Source organism: Micromesistius poutassou, assembly GCF_964030765.1.
Source record: "Micromesistius poutassou genome assembly, chromosome: 21".
Lineage (NCBI taxonomy): Eukaryota > Metazoa > Chordata > Actinopteri > Gadiformes > Gadidae > Micromesistius > Micromesistius poutassou.
Genome location: NC_140291.1, coordinates 10,538,657 through 10,557,216, shown reverse-complemented (window position 1 = coordinate 10,557,216; position 18,560 = coordinate 10,538,657). Strand labels below are relative to the sequence as shown.

The following is an 18,560-nucleotide window of genomic DNA, read 5'->3' as shown; positions in this document are numbered from 1 at the left end:
CCCCTCAATTCCCGCCCCCCCTCCCCCTTGGCAGAACATCTGTCTCGGTGGGGTTGTCTTCAGCAACGACTCCTGACACCGCCAGATGGAGGGCCTGCTGGGAGCACTGAGCTATCGCCCACCAGAAGACGGCAGGGATCACACTTCTGGAACCCGGTCCCACACTCGTGTCCCACATCATCTGTCTTTATGTTGTGGTTGGGCACGTTGTTGTTGTTGTTGTTGTTGTCGTCGTGCTGGTTGTCAATTCCGTCGCCTCTCAAAGTGTTAACCTTTCAGTGGCTTTGGCCTTGTGACATGTGTGATCGGAAAAAAGCTGATCGGAGGCACAGGCTTTTGACTTGTGTGTGAGGGACACTGTGCGTGTGTGTGTGTGTGTGTGTGTGTGCGAGTGAATGTGTGTGAATGTGTGTGAGTGTGCGTGTGTACACGTGCATGTGTGTGTGTGTGTGTGTTTGTGTTTGTGTGTGTATGATACATGGTAACAAAGCCTCCTCCCCCCTTTCCTACTTTACAGTAATGGGCAGTATGGTGTTTCACTGGTGAGGGCTATTTGTCGGAAATGGATGCATTTTTAATATGGTCATAGTAGAACTGCAAACTCATGCAGATGTGATTGGAAAGAGTCCACATACTTGCTTATCAGTTGGAAGCACTACAGACACTACAGAAAGCAATATGTCATAGTCCCTCAAATTGCCAAACAGGTTTATGATAACAATGATAATGATAATAATTATGATATTATGATAATAATTGCGAGTGTGTCAGGCCTAGGCGTTGTCTTCTCAAGAGTCTTCCAGGGTTGCTTGATAGAGTCGGGAGTCACTTGGGGCTGAACTCTGGGTGAACCTCAGCCTTAGGGAAAGGTATATAACAACAGGCTAGTGCTGCTGGGGCAGAAACTATGTGTACAAGACCAGCACCCCACAGTGCAAATATTGAGTCTGTTTCCCCTGGTTCACCTTCCAGATGAGATCCTTAGTGGTCAACCCAAGCTCGCGTTTAGTAAGAGCCTTGGAGCAAACACTATGGTGTCAAGTGGCCAGCTTAGTTTACTCTGCATTTAACAAATAATATATACGTACATTCTTTACATTGTTTCACATCAAAATAAAATGAAAGTTGAGGAATAAGAATGTGAGGGAAAGGTCAACTGTAAGTTGGTATGGATTGTATCCCAGTAGAGTACGGGGTAACAAATCACATGTGACAGTGGGTTCCCTGGAGTTGTTGTCCTGTTTGGAGCCCCTGGAGGTGTTCAGGGGTGAGAGGTCATTAGGAGCCCCCCCAGATTCCTCCTGTCAGGTTACGAAAGAGAGGACTGGTGACAGCATTATTACACGCTAATGAAGATGTAAATGTGTGTTTATGCATGTAAATTGTAAATGTCTCTTATATATCATATTGACGTTTTTTATACATTTTCAAATTGTAAGAATGTTGAAACCATAACCCCAGACCAAATCACCACATTAAAGTAATTTTTATTTGAGAAAAATCACGTCTTACATATTTTTCAACAAACAAAAGGTAATAATTATAGAAATTATTTGAAAACCACATACATTATAATGGTAGAGTCTTTATTAGGCTATGCCTAATCATCACAATAAAATACCCTGTTAATAAATAGTGCAAAGAAATACACTGACAACACGTCAGTGCTACAACATAAAACACAACACCAATGCTACAAATGCATCAAGAACAGGAAGTAAAGTGGCATCCAATTCAGAAAGAAATGCACTCATTAAAGCACATACAAATCACCCTGTATTACCCACAAGTCCACAAGTATTTTCTCAGTATCAGTGATCACCAGTCGGGAGGTATAGCGTGAAAATGTTCCTAATTTAGAAATCGATCCTAAGTCACCGTCATAGTTCACAGTCTTTCCGTTTGACTCGGGGAGAAGTCTCGCGTTGGGCCGGAGGAGCTTTCGGAGGGGAGCCGCTCTCCGCAGGTGCTTGGCTGTGGAGCAGGAGGACACTTCCCGCTTTCTCGCGCTTCTTCTGCTTCATCCTCCGGTTCTGGAACCAGATCTTCACCTGGGTCTCGTTGAGCTCCAGGCTGGCGGCCACCTCCACGCGCCGCGCCCGGGTCAGGTACTTGTTGAAGTGGAACTCCTTCTCCAGCTCCGTGAGCTGCTTGGTGGAGAAGTTGGTGCGAATGACGTTCTGTATCTGGCCGGGGACCCCGTAGTCACTCAGGATGGCTGCGGACGAATGGATGCAAACATGAATGGATGAAGGGAGAAACTTTTGGGGAGGTGTGTGTGTGTGTGGGGGGGGGGGGGGGGGTGATGACGGAGTGAAATAAAGTTGATTTAGATTAGTTGATTAGTTGCTTTGACCGCTGGAAACATAGGCGTATGCCATTCACTATGTCTATTGAGACAACTTCATTAAAAACAACCATGTGTTGGTTCACATCTGATTCATTGGACCAACCTGTTTTAGGGGGATTCCGTTTCACCTTCATCCAGTCGAAGGTTTGAGACGTTTGCTCGCCGTGGTCGGGGTCTCTCTCCTTGGTTTGGGACGGCAGCCTCGAGTAAACACTTTCAATCGGTTCGTGAGGCCTCTGATCCCCGCTGCTGAAGTGCAGATACTGGCCAGCGGGCCCGCAGCCGTCCCCATAGGGCGCCATGTTAGATCCGGGGGATGAAGTCAGAAACATTCGCTCCTGCTCGTGGCCGAGGCCATACTGATGGTGCCCGTAGTCCATGGGCGGCCCGACCTGCGCCCCGTACACCGTGGCGTTCCCTGGGGATGGAAACTGGAGGTCTAAGTTGACGTGGTGGTGGTGGAGAGGGTGGCCGGGGTTCTGGTGGGGTGGACAAGCTGCGGTGCTAGCACCCACCAGCCGGCCTTCGCCTCCGTAGCCATCACTTGTTGCGCATTGACCCGGGGACAGCGACGACATATATCCATGGTTCAGGTTGTGGTATCCGGCCTTGGTGTTGAAAATGTTGCTTCCTCGGTTGCAGACGGGGTATTCTAAGTACGAGTTCATTGTAGGGCCCTGTTGTTATCAGTTTATGGGGGACCAGGCCGTCATTAATTGTCGTTGACCAGTGCTAACCTCTAGGTACTACGTCAAAGCTGTAAAACGGCCTTCCACCCTCATATCACCTTCTTGACAGACCACGTGACCAGTTGACCGCCAATGGCAGAGGAGCTACGACGCTCTGTCAGGTCTGCAGGGTCGTCCATCACGCGCCCTCGCATTTACATGACAAACGCTTCAATCAGAGGCCGCCCTCCATCTGATAAGAATATAAACATCAAACACATTTTTCAGGCTACAGGGTTTCATTTGTTGCCTAGATGGAAACAAAACTAATATAAATATCAGCATGGAGGAGACTTAATAAAGGCGAATGTGGGGTAGGCCTCAGTTATTTACTAAAAGTTTCCAGTTATAAAGTAGGCCTATCGAAGACATTTGAGATCTACGATCTACTTTTTCTTAAATGCTATCATTATTTTTTTAGACAAAATATGAAGCCTATTTTGTATACCTACAGTGTGTTTCCTGCGGCGTATGCCTCATAAAAACAAAGCCGTAGCCTATAGTAGCCTACAGGCAATTGCATCTAAAGATGTAGAACATCGAAAATACGGAAGCCCTACTAGGTTGTAACTATTTTCCGCAGTCTAATTCTGAACCCTTTTCAACATATTGGCCAAAACGCGGCCTAATTGAAATACTCTTCTCGCTGCTCAATTAATTCAGTGATCCATCATTTGCTGTTGTGTGAGATTGACATGCCCTGCTACCCAATATGCTCATAAAAGAACAAAGAAACATTCAAGAGCATGGCGTGTTGGGGTCCAGGAGAGAAGTCTAAATTACGTTTATATGACCTAGTAAACATCGAGACAGCATTAACGAGTTCACCGGCTACAATAGGCCTATAGGCCTATGACAAATAATAACGTTTCCATCTCAGTATGCCCGAACTGCTGCTCACCCGCACGCGTTATTAGATCTATAATTGAATAGGTATAGCCTATAAAGTAGGCCTACTGTGAAATCCCTTGTTAAACACATTATTTTAAGCAATTAAGGTGCACAATTTAGCCAATTCCCTGTAAGCGAGCGATTGTTTTAAATAGGCATAGTTCGAATAAAAACAATAATGACACCAAATTAGAGGCATTGAACAATAAAATCCATAAATCCATATGGTAATAAATCATATAAAATGGCTGGCTAGCTGCATACGGGCAAATAAAAACTCGACCTCTGGAAATGTTTTCCACCACGTCCCTCCAACTCGTTACACTTGAGCAGGACAACTCCCTGTGGGCTATTAGGCCAACAAGGGCTATCCATTCAACATTAGCCTAGGCTATCAATGATGTCCCCTTTTTTAAGACGTTGAATTAGGAGGATCTTATCACAATTAATTAGCCTCATGGAATGATTTAAAAAGCAAAGCTGGGTCAAGGTAACGACTATAGGCCTAATTATTCAACGTATATCCCGCTACAGATGGGACAGTTTGGGTGCCTGCAGGATTCTCTGCTGCGAATTGTGACTCTCTGAGAAAAACGACGGGTTCGGGTCATTTACTCCTTGATCTGGGATTAATGTTTTTGGCGTGTTGCACATTGCACCGTAGTGTAAATCAAACTTGGGGTCGTTAGTGAAATGATTCTGCAGACCTAGAGAATTACAGTCCGGAATCGAATATCCATGCTGCACTAATAATTGTGTTTTGGACAAGTTTGGGATCTCCGTGGACACTGTGTGCACTTGGTTTCGCTGCTGCTGCTGTTGTGTCTTCCGTGGGGGGGATGCGGTCTCGTATTCACTGCCCAGATGGACATATCCTAAAGTGGACAGAGTGGTAGGGCTGCCCGGGGACGGAGGGCCCTCCTGGCCTTTAAATTTGTCATCCTTTTTCTGCTTCATCCTCCTGTTTTGAAACCATATCTTGATTTGTCTCTCTTGGAGATGCAGCAAACCGGCCATCTCCAGGCGCCGCGTGCGGCACAGGTAGCGGCTGAAGTGGAACTCTTTCTCCAGCTCCACGAGCTGCGCGCTCGTGTACGCGGTGCGCGCCCGTTTGGAGGCAGCGGTCGAGTTTGGAAGTTTGTCGTCCTCAGAGCTGTCTGTGAGAGTAAATACATACAGACCGGAGCACGATTTAAGGTTATTGATGGGAAGGCCTGATTAATACCAGACCGTTTAACATTCGGAGGAATAAAATACTTTGCATTTTCTTTAGAATAGAATGTTTATACTATTAAATGCTATTAATAACGAATAATACTGGCTTGTAATAATTGCTGAGTTTCATTTGACTAAATGTCCAAATACCTGGGTTTATTTTATTGAGGTTCTGGGCTGAAGGCCTGGACTCTTTCATCCAGGGGAAGATCTTTTTGGAGATAGTGTTCTGCTGATTTTCTCTTCGATGAAGCAGATGTGATTTGTTGCCACATGATCTCAGTGTGCTTTGACTATGGGCCCGAGCGTGCACCAGCGGCTGGTACCTGGGTCCCGGTGGAGGCTGTGGACCTCCACGGACACGATCCCCAGCCTCCTGGAGCCGGCACAAGTTGAGCTGGACGCTGTTGTTGTAGGCAGCGTTCTGCATTTCCATGAGACGTGTACCGGGGCCCCAGTGACCCCCCGACTGAACATGGACCACGCAATGGGTTTCCAAAGACCGCTTCGTCGCTGGCCTGGGAGAATATATAGAAAAAAGACCAAATCAGGGAGGAGACCGCATGATCCATCTTATCAACTCAATAGTATGTTGACATGAATAGCAAGCATCTCCTTTAGTCACATGAGCTCAGTGAGTTTGGTGGTAAAGCCCTCCGATTCCACGCCTCCTTTAATACATTCTGTTCATGGGGGATCTTTTTTTTTTGTGGCAGAATGTACAAAAATATTGAATTAAATCAGACACTTTTTTATGCTACCCATCCGTAAACGAGTGAATATTGTCAAATAGATAGATAGATAAAATTGATATTATGCGTAGAACACAACAACAACAACAATGAAACTAAAGACCTATTAACGTCTACAAACATCCAACAAATGATTCATATTTGCGGCAGAAAAACATATATTAAATACAGCACCACAAATATTGAAATGTACACATAGCCCACCAGTGCGATACCAATGCACAGGGAATATTCATTTCCATATTTTATTCCATTTTTTATTCCAGAATGATACGAAATTCAAATGAGCAACATTCGATTCATTTCCATTCCGGTTTTCCAAGTACACGAGAGAAACAGAAAGGGAGAGAGGGAGAGAGTGAGAGAGAGAGAAAGAGAGAGGGGAAAACGAATGCAAAATGAATACGGAGGCATGCAGCTTTATGAACTCTGGGTGAACCGCGCGCCGGAGTCAGGCTCGTAAATCATAAAGACACATAGCCCGTTCCCCAGCACAATACCACGCATTTCCAATCGAGCCATGCTTACCTTGGAAGGATGTGGGCCCGCTGCAGCGCGTGACATTAATTGTGCACAAAAAAATCACATCTGAAACAATCGCCTATGACTCCCTGCACGAGAAAACGGACCAGATAATAATAATAATAATTCCGGTCCCTTTTTGCATCGGCTCTTCGGATGTGGCGCTGCAGCTCCAACATGCAGTGGTCGGAGCACAGAATGGACCCCTCTATCCGCCGTGCAGCCGCCCGCCCAGACACCCCTCACCCAGTTGTATCTGTGTGTGGGAAACCCTTTCTGCTGATTATGCACACTTGCTCTCATTGCAATTATGATGTGAGAGAGCAATTGTTTTGAATGAACGGTTGTTTTTTATGTTCTTTGATATGGATTGAACCGGAATTAGGGAGTTATAGGCTAGAATATAGGCCCTAATCGAGACAGAAATGCGTGCGTCTGACGTAAGCGCTGTCATGTTTTGTTATGAGATTTTATAACAACATAATTATAAATATACATGTGACGTTTTTCATGCAGAAATTATGACTGAATTGTTCTCCTATAATATTTATGGCTTGGGGCTAAAGATTTTTTTTTATTTAATTAAAGTAAAAATAACCCTTTCCTTTTTTATATGCTTAGAATTATGGTCTGAACTTTGGTCTCTGGAGCAACATCAATATAGCCTGAACCAACCAGCTTGCTTGAACGTATATTTCTCGATCCCTGATAGTCCCTACATGATGAATTGATTAATTGAAGCATCCAATATCCAGTGAATTCCAACATGGCCGCAGTCTTGATTTGGAAGAATACAAAGCTTACCATATTACCTCAAGGTCCACGCCACCTCAATCGGGGTCTATCCTTTTATAGGCCTGTGTGTTAAATCAAATGTGACTTTGAATTGTGTGGAATATACTAACCGGTTTGTTTTTCCGTTGCAGCACTTTTAAAATAGGTTGGCCTAATCCATATTAGTCCTACTTTGAACCAGCAATCGAGGCAAATTGAGATTTGGGTCCATTGTATTGGTTATAATTAGGCTTGTAGCTTTATGTGATCAGAATGTCGCCTGATTGCTGCAGTGGATCGATACGGGCCTGGCGGTCCTTTGATCGCTCATGTTCATCTTTCAATTGGGGCTACTCAATTCCATTGATTAGCTGGTATAAGTAATATTTAACTAAATTGACACGAGGTGACTCAAAGAGAAGTAGCTTTGATCTTTGAGCCATGCTAAATGTAGATTGAAAAGTTGAGTTGAAACTGATATGCATTGTGTACACCGGTGAGAGGCCCATAGCCTTTTAAAAATAAATACGACATTGTTTAGAATATAGACAGAATATGCCTGGCTCGGTTTGGTTTATATAAATAAAAAAAAAGCCAACAACAAAATTATGTTTTTGTCGCAAAGTGGTGTCTCGCTTTCCTGGAAGATTGAGAGATGCACTGCATCCACCTGATCAATAGCACGGCTGCTCTCCAGTTGCCATGCGCAGCCACCGCTCCTCTGAGGTCGTCACCGCAGCGTCACTCCGTCCAGTCCGGGCAGACGAAGTCTGGGGGCTGGGGTTGTGGAGGAGGCCCACGGTGGACAATTGAATTAATTAATGGAGCCCCTCGTTAAATCACATACGACAGGACAAATCGCGTCGTCCATAGATGTGCAAAGTGTGTTAGGCTCTTATATATTATTGAAACGCAAACAAAAGGGGAAACGATTGTTAGGCCAAGGTGTGTATTGAAAGAAAAAACAACAGACATTCGTCAGATCATGTATCGTATATATATACTTCTTTCCTCTTACACTACCAGCTAACCATATATGTTTTAATTGCTGATATATGCTAAAGTAGTAAAGCATCAGACCCAGATAGACCAATATTTTGTTCAAATTTGTGATAAAGCCTACATAATATTTATTGTTTTAGTATTAGGCACATATATGTATCCACACGTTGACCACTCTGAAAAAAATAAGCTCCTTCAATCGAAGTCCTCACAGACGACCATAAAGCCATAACCAGGCTGATCAACAAAAGGTTACGAAGGGCGTGATAACTGACACCACGAACAATGCATGTGGGCCATTACCGAAACTTATCCTGCAGGAACTCAGATGGGCTCAGGGCACTGTCACAGCAGGTCGTGTGAACTCACCCCTCCACAAACTGTAGGCCTACACAATGTAGGCCTAGACCTATTTTTTATGAATGCATTATTCTCTTCTGCAGCAGTTTTCTTAAAATAGTAGGGTGTGATTTTAATTTAAAAACAGACGACAATAAAGGTAGTCTGAGTATATGTTTTGCCTGCTGATGCAAGCCTATGCCTTTTTTATTCACCCGCTCGGTCAATTCTTCACGACACAAAGCCTTCTCTGCAGTCTTCAATTGGGTTTTCGTGGCGAAGTGTCATCAACTACATAGTCCCCAAGAAGCGAATTTGTGACTGCGTTTATAACACAAATTCGGATCTACAGGGTATATATAGATGACAGATGATCCGTAGCACAGCAATTCAGTGTATTATATTCTCTAACACAAAAAAATAAATAAGAAATAACATTTGGGTGTATTATCATGCCACTCGTGTTGAAGGCCTCCGCCGTAGTCTCACACTTTCTAAGGACAGTTTCTTGTTTGTAATATTATTCCTATGGGTTCTGACTCAGTGTGTCATAAGGCTGTTGGCCTATAGTTAACGTCGACAAAGGTATAAATGCCACTACACAACACTAATAGTGTAAGCAAGTTTTGGTTCCACGAGTTTATTACACAGCTGTATTGGATTTAACCTTTTTCTGTATAAATGTAAATTAAATACATGGGCGTATAGGCCTTTCCGAAAGAGCATCCTGAGGATTTAATTGTGGGGGAAGTCGCTGGTAGGATTATATTACGCCCACTTCTTTGAGCAAATATATTTACAGTCCTCGAACAGACACGATTCCTCTATGTTCTGCAATAACCTACGAGCCCCCAGTGAGCCCAGACGTGGAGAAAACCATCCATCAAACTCAGGCTCGGTCTGAGGCGCGCTCTGGTGGCGTCGAGGCGCGTTACAGCGTTCAGTGTGTGTCAGGTCCTCGCGCCTGGCTGCGGTGGGCTGCGGGTTGCTTCTTAAAATAATTATTAACGTAAAACGTGACGATGGAGCATCAACTGTTTCATTATTGTTTATAATATATTTTTATATTTTTATTGAAAATAATTTGGCGAAATCTAGGCACACAAGCGTATGTCTTTGAGCAAATTAGAACAACATGAGGCATTTCATTTATTTTAACTAACAGGAAATATTTACATGATTACAATCCAGATTTACACAGACATTTTTTCACAGATTTTTTTTTTTTTTTAATATATTAAAATGCGTAATGTCCGTTTTTTATTTTGTTTCATTTGCACCCACTTCCCTTGGACTTCCACAAATCGTAAATAATTCCTGTATGTTTTCACATCATGTTCTTGGAGATGACAGTGCAGTGTCTGACATTAGAGAGAGGGGGAGAGAGAGAGAGAGAGAGAGCGGGCGGGCATTGGAGCGCGGCCTGCTTGGTGACGCACCAGCAGTGGTAGTCTATCGTCTCCTGACCTCGCGATGATCCCTTCCCTATGAATAATTCATGAGATCCGGGTACTGATTACCCCTATCAATATGCAATACTCATTACGCTGGTTAAATTGCCACTTAATAGTTATGAACATGTGAAATATTTTGACCCCATACCACACTACTAGATTTACTTTCAGGGGGAACTATTATGTAAATAACAGCAAAGGTATGAAGGGGAGGCTGCTATTTTGTTGTTGTTGTTGTTTTTGTTTTGTTTTTAAAATTCAGAAACGGTAGAAAATAGCCCTATATACCTATATGGGCTCCATATTGTTCATATTGTTCATATATAATTTAGCCAATTGCCAATAGGCCTATAGGCCCTATTTTAATTAACTAAAGTCTGAGTTCAACACGAAAGTGTCCCAGAGTTCACCTTTGTCCCCTCACTGACACCTCAGATCGGTGGAGATCCCAATAGAGCCGATACAGTTTGTTCTAATGATGGAAGACGTAGAAAGGGTTTACGCTTTAAAAGCCAACATTGGCCGTCTTCACGTCTCCTTGTGGTTGTGAAGTATTTTATTTTTATTATTATTATTATTATTATTAGGCCTATATTATTAATTAGCCTATAACACGAAATAGACACGAGCGATTAACAGCATAGCCATGATGTCCCCCGACACAAGAACAACAACAACATTTAAACAACAACAAATATTTAAAGGCCTATTATAGCCTATTCAACTTTATTATATTTAGTGAAACTATTATTTAACCAAGCATATTTAGAGATATAAAAAAGGTCAGCCCAACAGGCATCTAATATAAAAACGACATTGCTAAATATTATTTTCTTTATGGAAATATTGCGCAAAATTGTCAAATCAAAGTGAGCCGTGCTTTTTTTTAGTTGAAGTTACTCATAGTTGTCCTGAGTGGACACCACTTTCCCAGTCCAGCCTTTCGAATCCCATCGATGCAGTTAAACCGTCACTTTCATTCAAGGTTGTGAATTATATTGTCTACTCCCCAAAACCATAAAACCAACTTTATGGACCTCACGTGACTTTTCCGAGTCTGTAAGTAATATAGGCCTTTACAATCTTTGGTAACGAGTATTTTTTTTTTACCAAGTTCATGTGTTCCTCTGCAGGCCCAGGCCCACCAGTAAAGCCAGCAACTGTTGGATTTTACCAGCAGAGTAAAGACGCGTTGCGCGCAAATTAGAGGAGGTAAGTTCCAATGTAAAATATCTTTCCTTGTGTATTCTTTTTGACGCTCACAATCCGTTTATCTTTTCTGTTGTGGCCTGACAGTGGCCTAGACGTATCCCTTGATATTGAATTTTGCATATTCTGTCTGAAGCCTTAAAAATTCTTAGGTTGGTCATTGAAAAGGAAAAAAAAGAATAGTGAGTAGCCTACATGCGGGCCTGCAAGCCTATAAGTGAAATTACTAAAAATGATTCCTGTTGGTCATATGAAAGCGGTTATAATATAGGTATATTTATGTACGGTAAGTATACTTAATAATGGAGTATTCCAACAAATATACAGTATTTAAGAGAAACTTTATTTCAAGCGCTATGAGTTCACTTAAATATACGAAATTGGCAAAGAAAAAAAAAGTCACATCACCGCCTATCCACAGAATAACCCTTTGCACAAATACAATGCATCACATTGACAGGTTGAACGTTTACATTACTCATAATTAGTCCTAAAACAACAGATGCACAAATGGTCCTACAGCTACACATTGGCTTATTTATGAAAGGTATTGACTGGCCACAAGATAATCATCGATATTGCAATACAACTTAGACTAAAGCGCTTTGAATGGCCCCATTATACACCAGGGTTAGAAACGAAGAGCAGCATTTGAAATGTTTCAACTGTACACTGAATTCACCCGAGAAGTGACACAACACAGAGACTCAGTCCACATGGCAATCCTCCAGAACGCAAAGGGCATGGACAACAAGACCCCTCGGCAATATTTACATCTCTCAATATATTCAAATAAAGACAACTAGAGCTAGTACATCAACAGCAAACTAAAATGGTATGTTAACACCACGGAATACTTTTGTCAATTACAATTGCATGCTGAAAGGTGCTGCGCTTTTTTATTTTTAATAGCTTTTACAGTACTCATGGACATTTTTCCTCTTTTTTTCTCTCTTCTTTCCACACTAAATACCCAAATATTATTCCCGAGTTTATTGTAGGGGGGGAAACTCAGTTGTGGAAAGCGCTCCCTCCCGTCACGAGGCTCATGCTTTTCAGCTTATTGTCCTTCTTCCATTTCATCCTGCGGTTCTGGAACCAGATTTTGATCTGTCGTTCCGAGAGACACAGTGTGTGAGCTATCTCTATCCTCCGCCGCCTGGTCAGGTACCTATTGAAGTGGAACTCTTTCTCCAGCTCCAGCGTCTGGTAGCGGGTGTACGCGGTTCGGGCCCTTTTCCCATCGGGTCCGGTCATATCTACATTTAATAAGAGAGGCCACACACAATTAGCAACGACCAAGGCTTCACAACAACACAGCAATGTTATTATTAACGTCACGGCACCGTGGTTCTTCAACAGGATTGCAATTGGAGTTCAGGGCGACCTAGAATGTGCTTATAAGGCAACAAAGCGTTTTGTGTCTAATTCCTGCAACCTATTGCCGTGCACCACCGACCAAAACAACACTACGAGTGCAAATACTAAACGGGTCTAGAGGGGGAAATTCCCTTAACACATTTTTGCACATATTCCCACTAATTTTTACAAAGCAATTATACCCTCTAATATTTTTCGATTTCGATTGACCTCAGACCCATTACTGCACTTCCAGATCACAAATGTTGCCTTTCTTCTGCTCTTTATAGCTTACAGATCAAAGTGAAACGATGCAAACACTTGCAAAGATTTACGACATTTAACCCAATTGACTGCGTGACCCCCCCCCCCCTTTTTTCCCAACACAATAGTAAAAGTATATGTACCGTGGCTTATGTGCAGCTTCCTCATCCAGGGGAATATCTGTGGCGTTTGACAATCGTTTGAGGCCGGGTTCGAGGAGGTGGCGCTGGGCTCCTGGTGCTGCTGCTGCTGCTGGGCTCTCGGCGCCGTGCTGCTGGAAGTGCTGGTGTGCGCGCCCTCCTCGCTCTCCGAGGGGACGCCGCTGTCCTCGATCTCTGCGAAATGAGTGTTGATACTGTTGCTTTTGTTGAGGTTGTTGCCCGCCGAGGAGTTGGTCGCGTTCCGGTCAGACGGAGGCGAGGGGCTTTTTAGTTCCAAAGGCTCGCGGTTGTCCGCCGCGCACGGCACCGGTTCTGGGGAGGAAAGGGAGCAGTGGGGCTGTCTGTACCGCGCGTCCTGTCCGCCGAATCCGCGGCTGTCCTCTCCCACCGCCCCGAAGTGGTTGCTCGTGTTGGTGCGATTGACGGTTAGGTCCATGCCATTGTAGTTGTAGCCGAAAGACCCAGAGTGCATGGTGCCAGGGTCTCTGAACGAACCGTTCACAGCGCCGTTAGTCCCATAATTTAGTAACTGATAGTCGGAGCCATTCGGATAGCGCCCTGAGAACGAGTTTACAAAGTAAGAGCTCATTTGCTTGGTTTTTAAAGCCCCGATTTGTAGATCTTTGTCGCTATAATCCTGTGCTTGCACGATTTATGATGCAATCATGAATTATAGCAATGAAGCCCTACTGTACTTTGCCAGGTATGCGGCCAAATATGGGAGAGCGTTCAGGAATCACGTGCCTTTGTTGACCAGTCGTAAATTCTCACTGATGACTTCAAGAGGTAATTCATGCTCTATGGTTACAAATGATGACGAAATGATGGTCGTTAGACTCTAGTCAATGGTGCCTCCCCATCGCGCCCTGAGAGCCTCATAGGTAGAGAGCGCCATCTCCTGGCCGAGCTGGGGCGCGTCACGGGAGGACGTCGTCGGGCCCGCGGGGTCGTTCATCATTTATATAACCTGCCGAGAGACGCGCAGGCACAAAGGGACGACGTGCGTCAATCTGACGTTAAGAAATACAACTCTTGGAGATACGACCGTGTCGATATAGGCCAATTGGAGTTTAATCAAGGATTATGTTTTGACGTGTTTAGATAAGGCTATTTTTTTTATCTTGCTCATTAAGGCCTATAGGCCAAGCTCTATTTCATTTTCTCTTTGTTATTATTATTTGAAACGTAGGCCTGTAACTATTTTCGTAGGAGATCTTAGTTTCAAAGTGTAATTGCTGGTCTTTGTATACCATGAGGTGCAGTCTGGAGGATTCTTGTCTCAATGACGCCAAAGACGCCAATATTATTTTCTTTTCTTTTTTAACACAAAAGCCTTTATTTCTATGTACAAATATCTAACAAAATATTGCACACAATATCCGGATGCTCATGTAACACAGGTGGAAAATCAATAAATAGCATGTAGAGGTTTGAATGTACAAAACGTTTTGGCTAGCTGGACAACAACCGTAGAACATCTAACAGCACAAGGCTAGGGACAGCACAGGCCAGAGACCCGCTTTAAGGGACGCTGGAAGCAACTCAAAGGATCTACAAGAGATCACAACATTTTCAAACCCTAAACACTGAAAAATCTATTTACATTTGGCCATGTTGCATAGTCTCCTAAGCACACGATTAAGCACATACACAAACAAAGGAGGACATGTCTAACACAGAGATCACCGTGCAAAAGGTTCAAATATGGTCTAATATTCTACACGTCGTTTTTTTTTGCAAACATATTCGCCATGATACACGACACTGAGGCCTATATCTACAAAGAAATGATACATCGTCTTCACATTAATTGTATTTATTCGTAGGCCGTGTGTAAGCCAAAGGGGGGCGGGGGGGGGGGGGGGGGGGGGGGGCGGCTGAGTGTGAGGCGCACGTCCCGGGGCCAGCGTTTCAGCCCTTCCTCAGCTGGGCTTGTTTTTCTCCGTCTCTTCCTCCTCCTCCTCCTCGCTGGGCTTGGCGGGATTGAGCAGTTTGTTCTCCTTCTTCCACTTCATGCGGCGGTTCTGGAACCAGATCTTGATCTGGCGCTCCGTGAGGCACAGCGCGTGCGAGATCTCGATGCGCCGCCGCCGCGTGAGGTAGCGGTTGAAGTGGAACTCCTTCTCGAGCTCCAGGGTCTGGTAGCGCGTGTAGGTCTGCCGGCCCCTGCGGCCCGTGCTGCCGAACGTACCTGCGGGAGGTGATGCATCACGTCAACGGAAGATGTGGAACAGGCATCGATAAAAAAAAACTAAAGAAAGTCAATCTGAATGTGACCAAATCACAGAATAAGACCAAATTGACCAAAAAAAGAACAAGACCAAATCAGAAAAATATCAATACTAAATTTAGAGGAGAGGAGACGAGAGAGCCCCAAAGGCTGTCCCCTTTAATCAAATTTAGAATTTATGTTTTTCTGATTTGGTCTTCTGGTTTTGTTAATTCATTGGGCATTTGCTATAGGTTTTTCTTCAAAACAAAACAACAACAACAACAACAACATTTTAGACTGTAGCCTATATGCAATACTTTATTTGAGGATGGTATTTCACTTCGGCTCGTGAAGGCCACGGTTGTGTTGGTGGTGCTGATGAGGCAGGCTACGCATTTCAGCGCACGAAGAAGATATTCGTGGCGTGACGGAAGAGACTGTTGTCTCCAACACAAACCCCCTGGATGTCAACTATTCCATCAATGTGTAGTTCTATACCCTGTGTGCCACATTGAGTCGGCCATGCTCCTGTTATAGTGGCGTCATTGAACGGCTAAGGATGCTCACAGTACAGTGATCCTACACACGGTGTCACATAAACAAATAAAGGAGAGAACTTACCGGCGGAACAGGCGTTCATCCTTTGCATCCAGGGATATATCAGGGAGGACTTGTCGTCCAGGCTGCTGCCCATGCTGACACTCTGCTCCGGGCACTCTGTCTTGCGGTGGTGGTCCTGAGTTACAAACAGCGGCTGATCTTCCCGATTGGCGAAGGCGCACGAGCCCTCACTGTCCTTGTAGAAAGTGCCGACGGCGTTAAAGTCGCAGGGCGCGCCGCCGTTGGCGCGGCCGTAGAGGGCGGCGGCAGCCGCGGCGCTGCTCTGCTGGTAGTAGGACGCGGCGGTAGGATACACCTTGTCCTGCATGTTGGCCGCTCCATAAGTGCCTGCATTGGAATAGTGTCTTAAAGGATCGGTGTATCCAGACGAATAGAGCGGTATCTGACCCAGGAGAGAGTCCTGTCCGCCCGATAGAGACACGGGAAAAGTTGAGTTAACAAAATAGGAACTCATTGGATGGACAACCGCGTATACTCCGGAGGAATATGATTTGTTGTCTTTTATAGTCCAAGTGGTTTTGCCATTACTTTATCGGAGATTTGGTTTTTGCTGTAGGGGGTTGCGAAGGACGACTGAATGCAGAGGGGATCTCTACCATCTGATCAACGTCTGGCCAATCACTGGCTTCTATGGTTGCAGTATTGCCCCCCATGGGGGGCTCTTGTTGCGCGCTAGGGTCCCCAGTGAATCGAATGAAGCGCTCGTGCTTGTCCGTGTTTCCACATGCACGCACGCACGCACGCAAGCACGCACGCACGCACGCGCGTACACACGCACACACACACACACACACACACACACACACACACACACACACACACACACACACACACACACACACATAAATACAAATATAGAATAATATATAATAATAAATAAAGTGATACATTCGTGGTTTATAGCAAATCTCAAATTTGGAATCAAATAGTATTTTTTTTGTTCCTATTCGGACAAACATGTTCGCTTTACACATATGATAACACACACACCCACACACCCACACACACACACACACACACACACACACACACACACACACACACACACACACACACACACACAAACAAACACACACACACTCTCTCACACACACACACACACACACACACACACACACACACACACACACACACACACACACACACACACACACACACACACACACATTGCGAGGAATTAACAATTAGCCTAATTAGTTCCAAAAAAACAGAGATATAAGAAAAAACCAGAGATATAACACATCACTAACTAACGTTTCGATTGTTGTCGTTGTTCTTTTCACAATGTATTGTGCACAGACGCGCCGACACGCGCATATATTTGTTGGTAATCAGTCCACCAAATAAAGTCATCTGTATTCATTGGGCTAATGCTGCTCTAAAATGTCCCTATGTTTGTTTAAATAGGCCTATTCGGAGAGACGAAGGAAAATCCATTGCTTCTCTGACCGGGACAAATGCGCACTTAGCCTCCTTAGATAGATCAACAAGACTACAAGTAAATAAGGTGAACAAGGCTGAACGCACGACGAGTCTCTGAGATCAAGGTTTCCCTTCCATCACTGTCTCATGATGACAATAAGATAATAATAATAATGATATTAATAACAATAATTATTATTATCATAATTGTTATTATAGTTATCATTATTATTATATAGGCTAGCTGTTTTATTATGTGTGGTGGATATATTTTTTAAATCATATTATTCAAATAAAATGGCTGAGACCATAACAATTCATTATGTAGTTAATTGCTCCTCTGGTTGAGGCTAAAGGCCTCAAAGTCTATTCACGAAGCTGTTATTTCATTAGGCTATACAATGTTATCACTGGTGCAACGTTTTTCTTATGCTTTCTTGTTTTCGTGAGGGCGTCTCCTGCACCCAATCGGAGCTGAGGCCACACTGTAAAGAAATAAGATAAAGGTAATCCCTAATATCCCTTCTGGGATTATTAAAGTACCTTTGATCCTATTTTAAGGCCACACTGACAATCATTGTCGCACTTGTCTTAACAGCTTCCTACACCTAAAGGCTCCATACACTACAGGCCATAAGAATACGTTAAGGGCTGCAGACACCATTTGTGTTTGGAAACAGCATTTATTCCGATGCACCGCATAATTCGAGGAGGAGATTCGAGCCCGGGCCGGAGTCATAGATATGACAGTTATAATCAAATGGGCCCAGAATATGCCTTCGGGAGGTATTGAACACATTTAAACTATTTATATTTATGGAATTATGCTGTAAAAAGCCCAATTTACCCCCCCACCCCCACCCCAACACACACACACACACATCCGGGGAAACCCATGATGACAATGGACGATAGGGCGGCTGTGGGGCCTTCAGTGCGGTGTTTTTTTTGCCATGTTTCCAACATATTGGGTAAGATATGGTCATATCCATTTAGTTCTGAAGATGTAAACGTGTACTAGATAAGATGGAGCAGCATGTTCCATAAGCCTTGAGAGATGGATATTCCGGCTTTAATGCTTGTCTCGCTGCTTAAACCAACCTTGCTTGGCCTAGTTTAATTAAAACGATAAACATAACATTCACACCATGAGAAAATGTTAAATCCGGACTATTTCTACTACTCATTTTAATCAATTATTATGATTATTATTTCTCTTTGAGAGACAGGCCTTCATTTCGGCCTACAGAACGAGGCGCTGCTGACAGCCGGACAAATGTCCTTC

The 18,560-nt window shown here is 43.9% G+C and overlaps 4 protein-coding genes across 4 annotated transcripts; all 4 read right to left on the bottom strand.

The window, feature by feature from the left end:
* Nucleotides 1–1,880: 1,880 nt before the first annotated feature.
* hoxb1b (homeobox B1b) lies at nucleotides 1,881–3,018 on the bottom strand (the record flags this gene model as incomplete). Its single annotated transcript, XM_084485361.1, has 2 exons — nucleotides 1,881–2,218; nucleotides 2,454–3,018. 2 exons carry the CDS (start codon nucleotides 3,016–3,018, stop codon nucleotides 1,881–1,883), a joined length of 903 nt encoding a protein of 300 aa, XP_084341487.1.
* A 1,479-nt stretch (nucleotides 3,019–4,497) lies between these two features.
* LOC311366471 (homeobox protein Hox-B3a-like) lies at nucleotides 4,498–5,620 on the bottom strand (the record flags this gene model as incomplete). Its single annotated transcript, XM_084485256.1, has 2 exons — nucleotides 4,498–5,126; nucleotides 5,335–5,620. The coding sequence occupies 2 exons, from the start codon at nucleotides 5,618–5,620 to the stop codon at nucleotides 4,498–4,500; spliced, it is 915 nt and encodes a 304-aa protein (XP_084341382.1).
* A 6,627-nt stretch (nucleotides 5,621–12,247) lies between these two features.
* LOC311366461 (homeobox protein Hox-B5b-like) lies at nucleotides 12,248–13,609 on the bottom strand (the record flags this gene model as incomplete). The annotated part of the gene is made up of 2 exons (XM_084485248.1): nucleotides 12,248–12,495; nucleotides 13,003–13,609. The coding sequence occupies 2 exons, from the start codon at nucleotides 13,607–13,609 to the stop codon at nucleotides 12,248–12,250; spliced, it is 855 nt and encodes a 284-aa protein (XP_084341374.1).
* A 1,333-nt stretch (nucleotides 13,610–14,942) lies between these two features.
* On the bottom strand, nucleotides 14,943–16,307 carry LOC311366630 (homeobox protein Hox-B6b-like; the record flags this gene model as incomplete). Its single annotated transcript, XM_084485426.1, has 2 exons — nucleotides 14,943–15,211; nucleotides 15,854–16,307. The coding sequence occupies 2 exons, from the start codon at nucleotides 16,305–16,307 to the stop codon at nucleotides 14,943–14,945; spliced, it is 723 nt and encodes a 240-aa protein (XP_084341552.1).
* Between the last annotated feature and the right edge of the window lie 2,253 nt (nucleotides 16,308–18,560).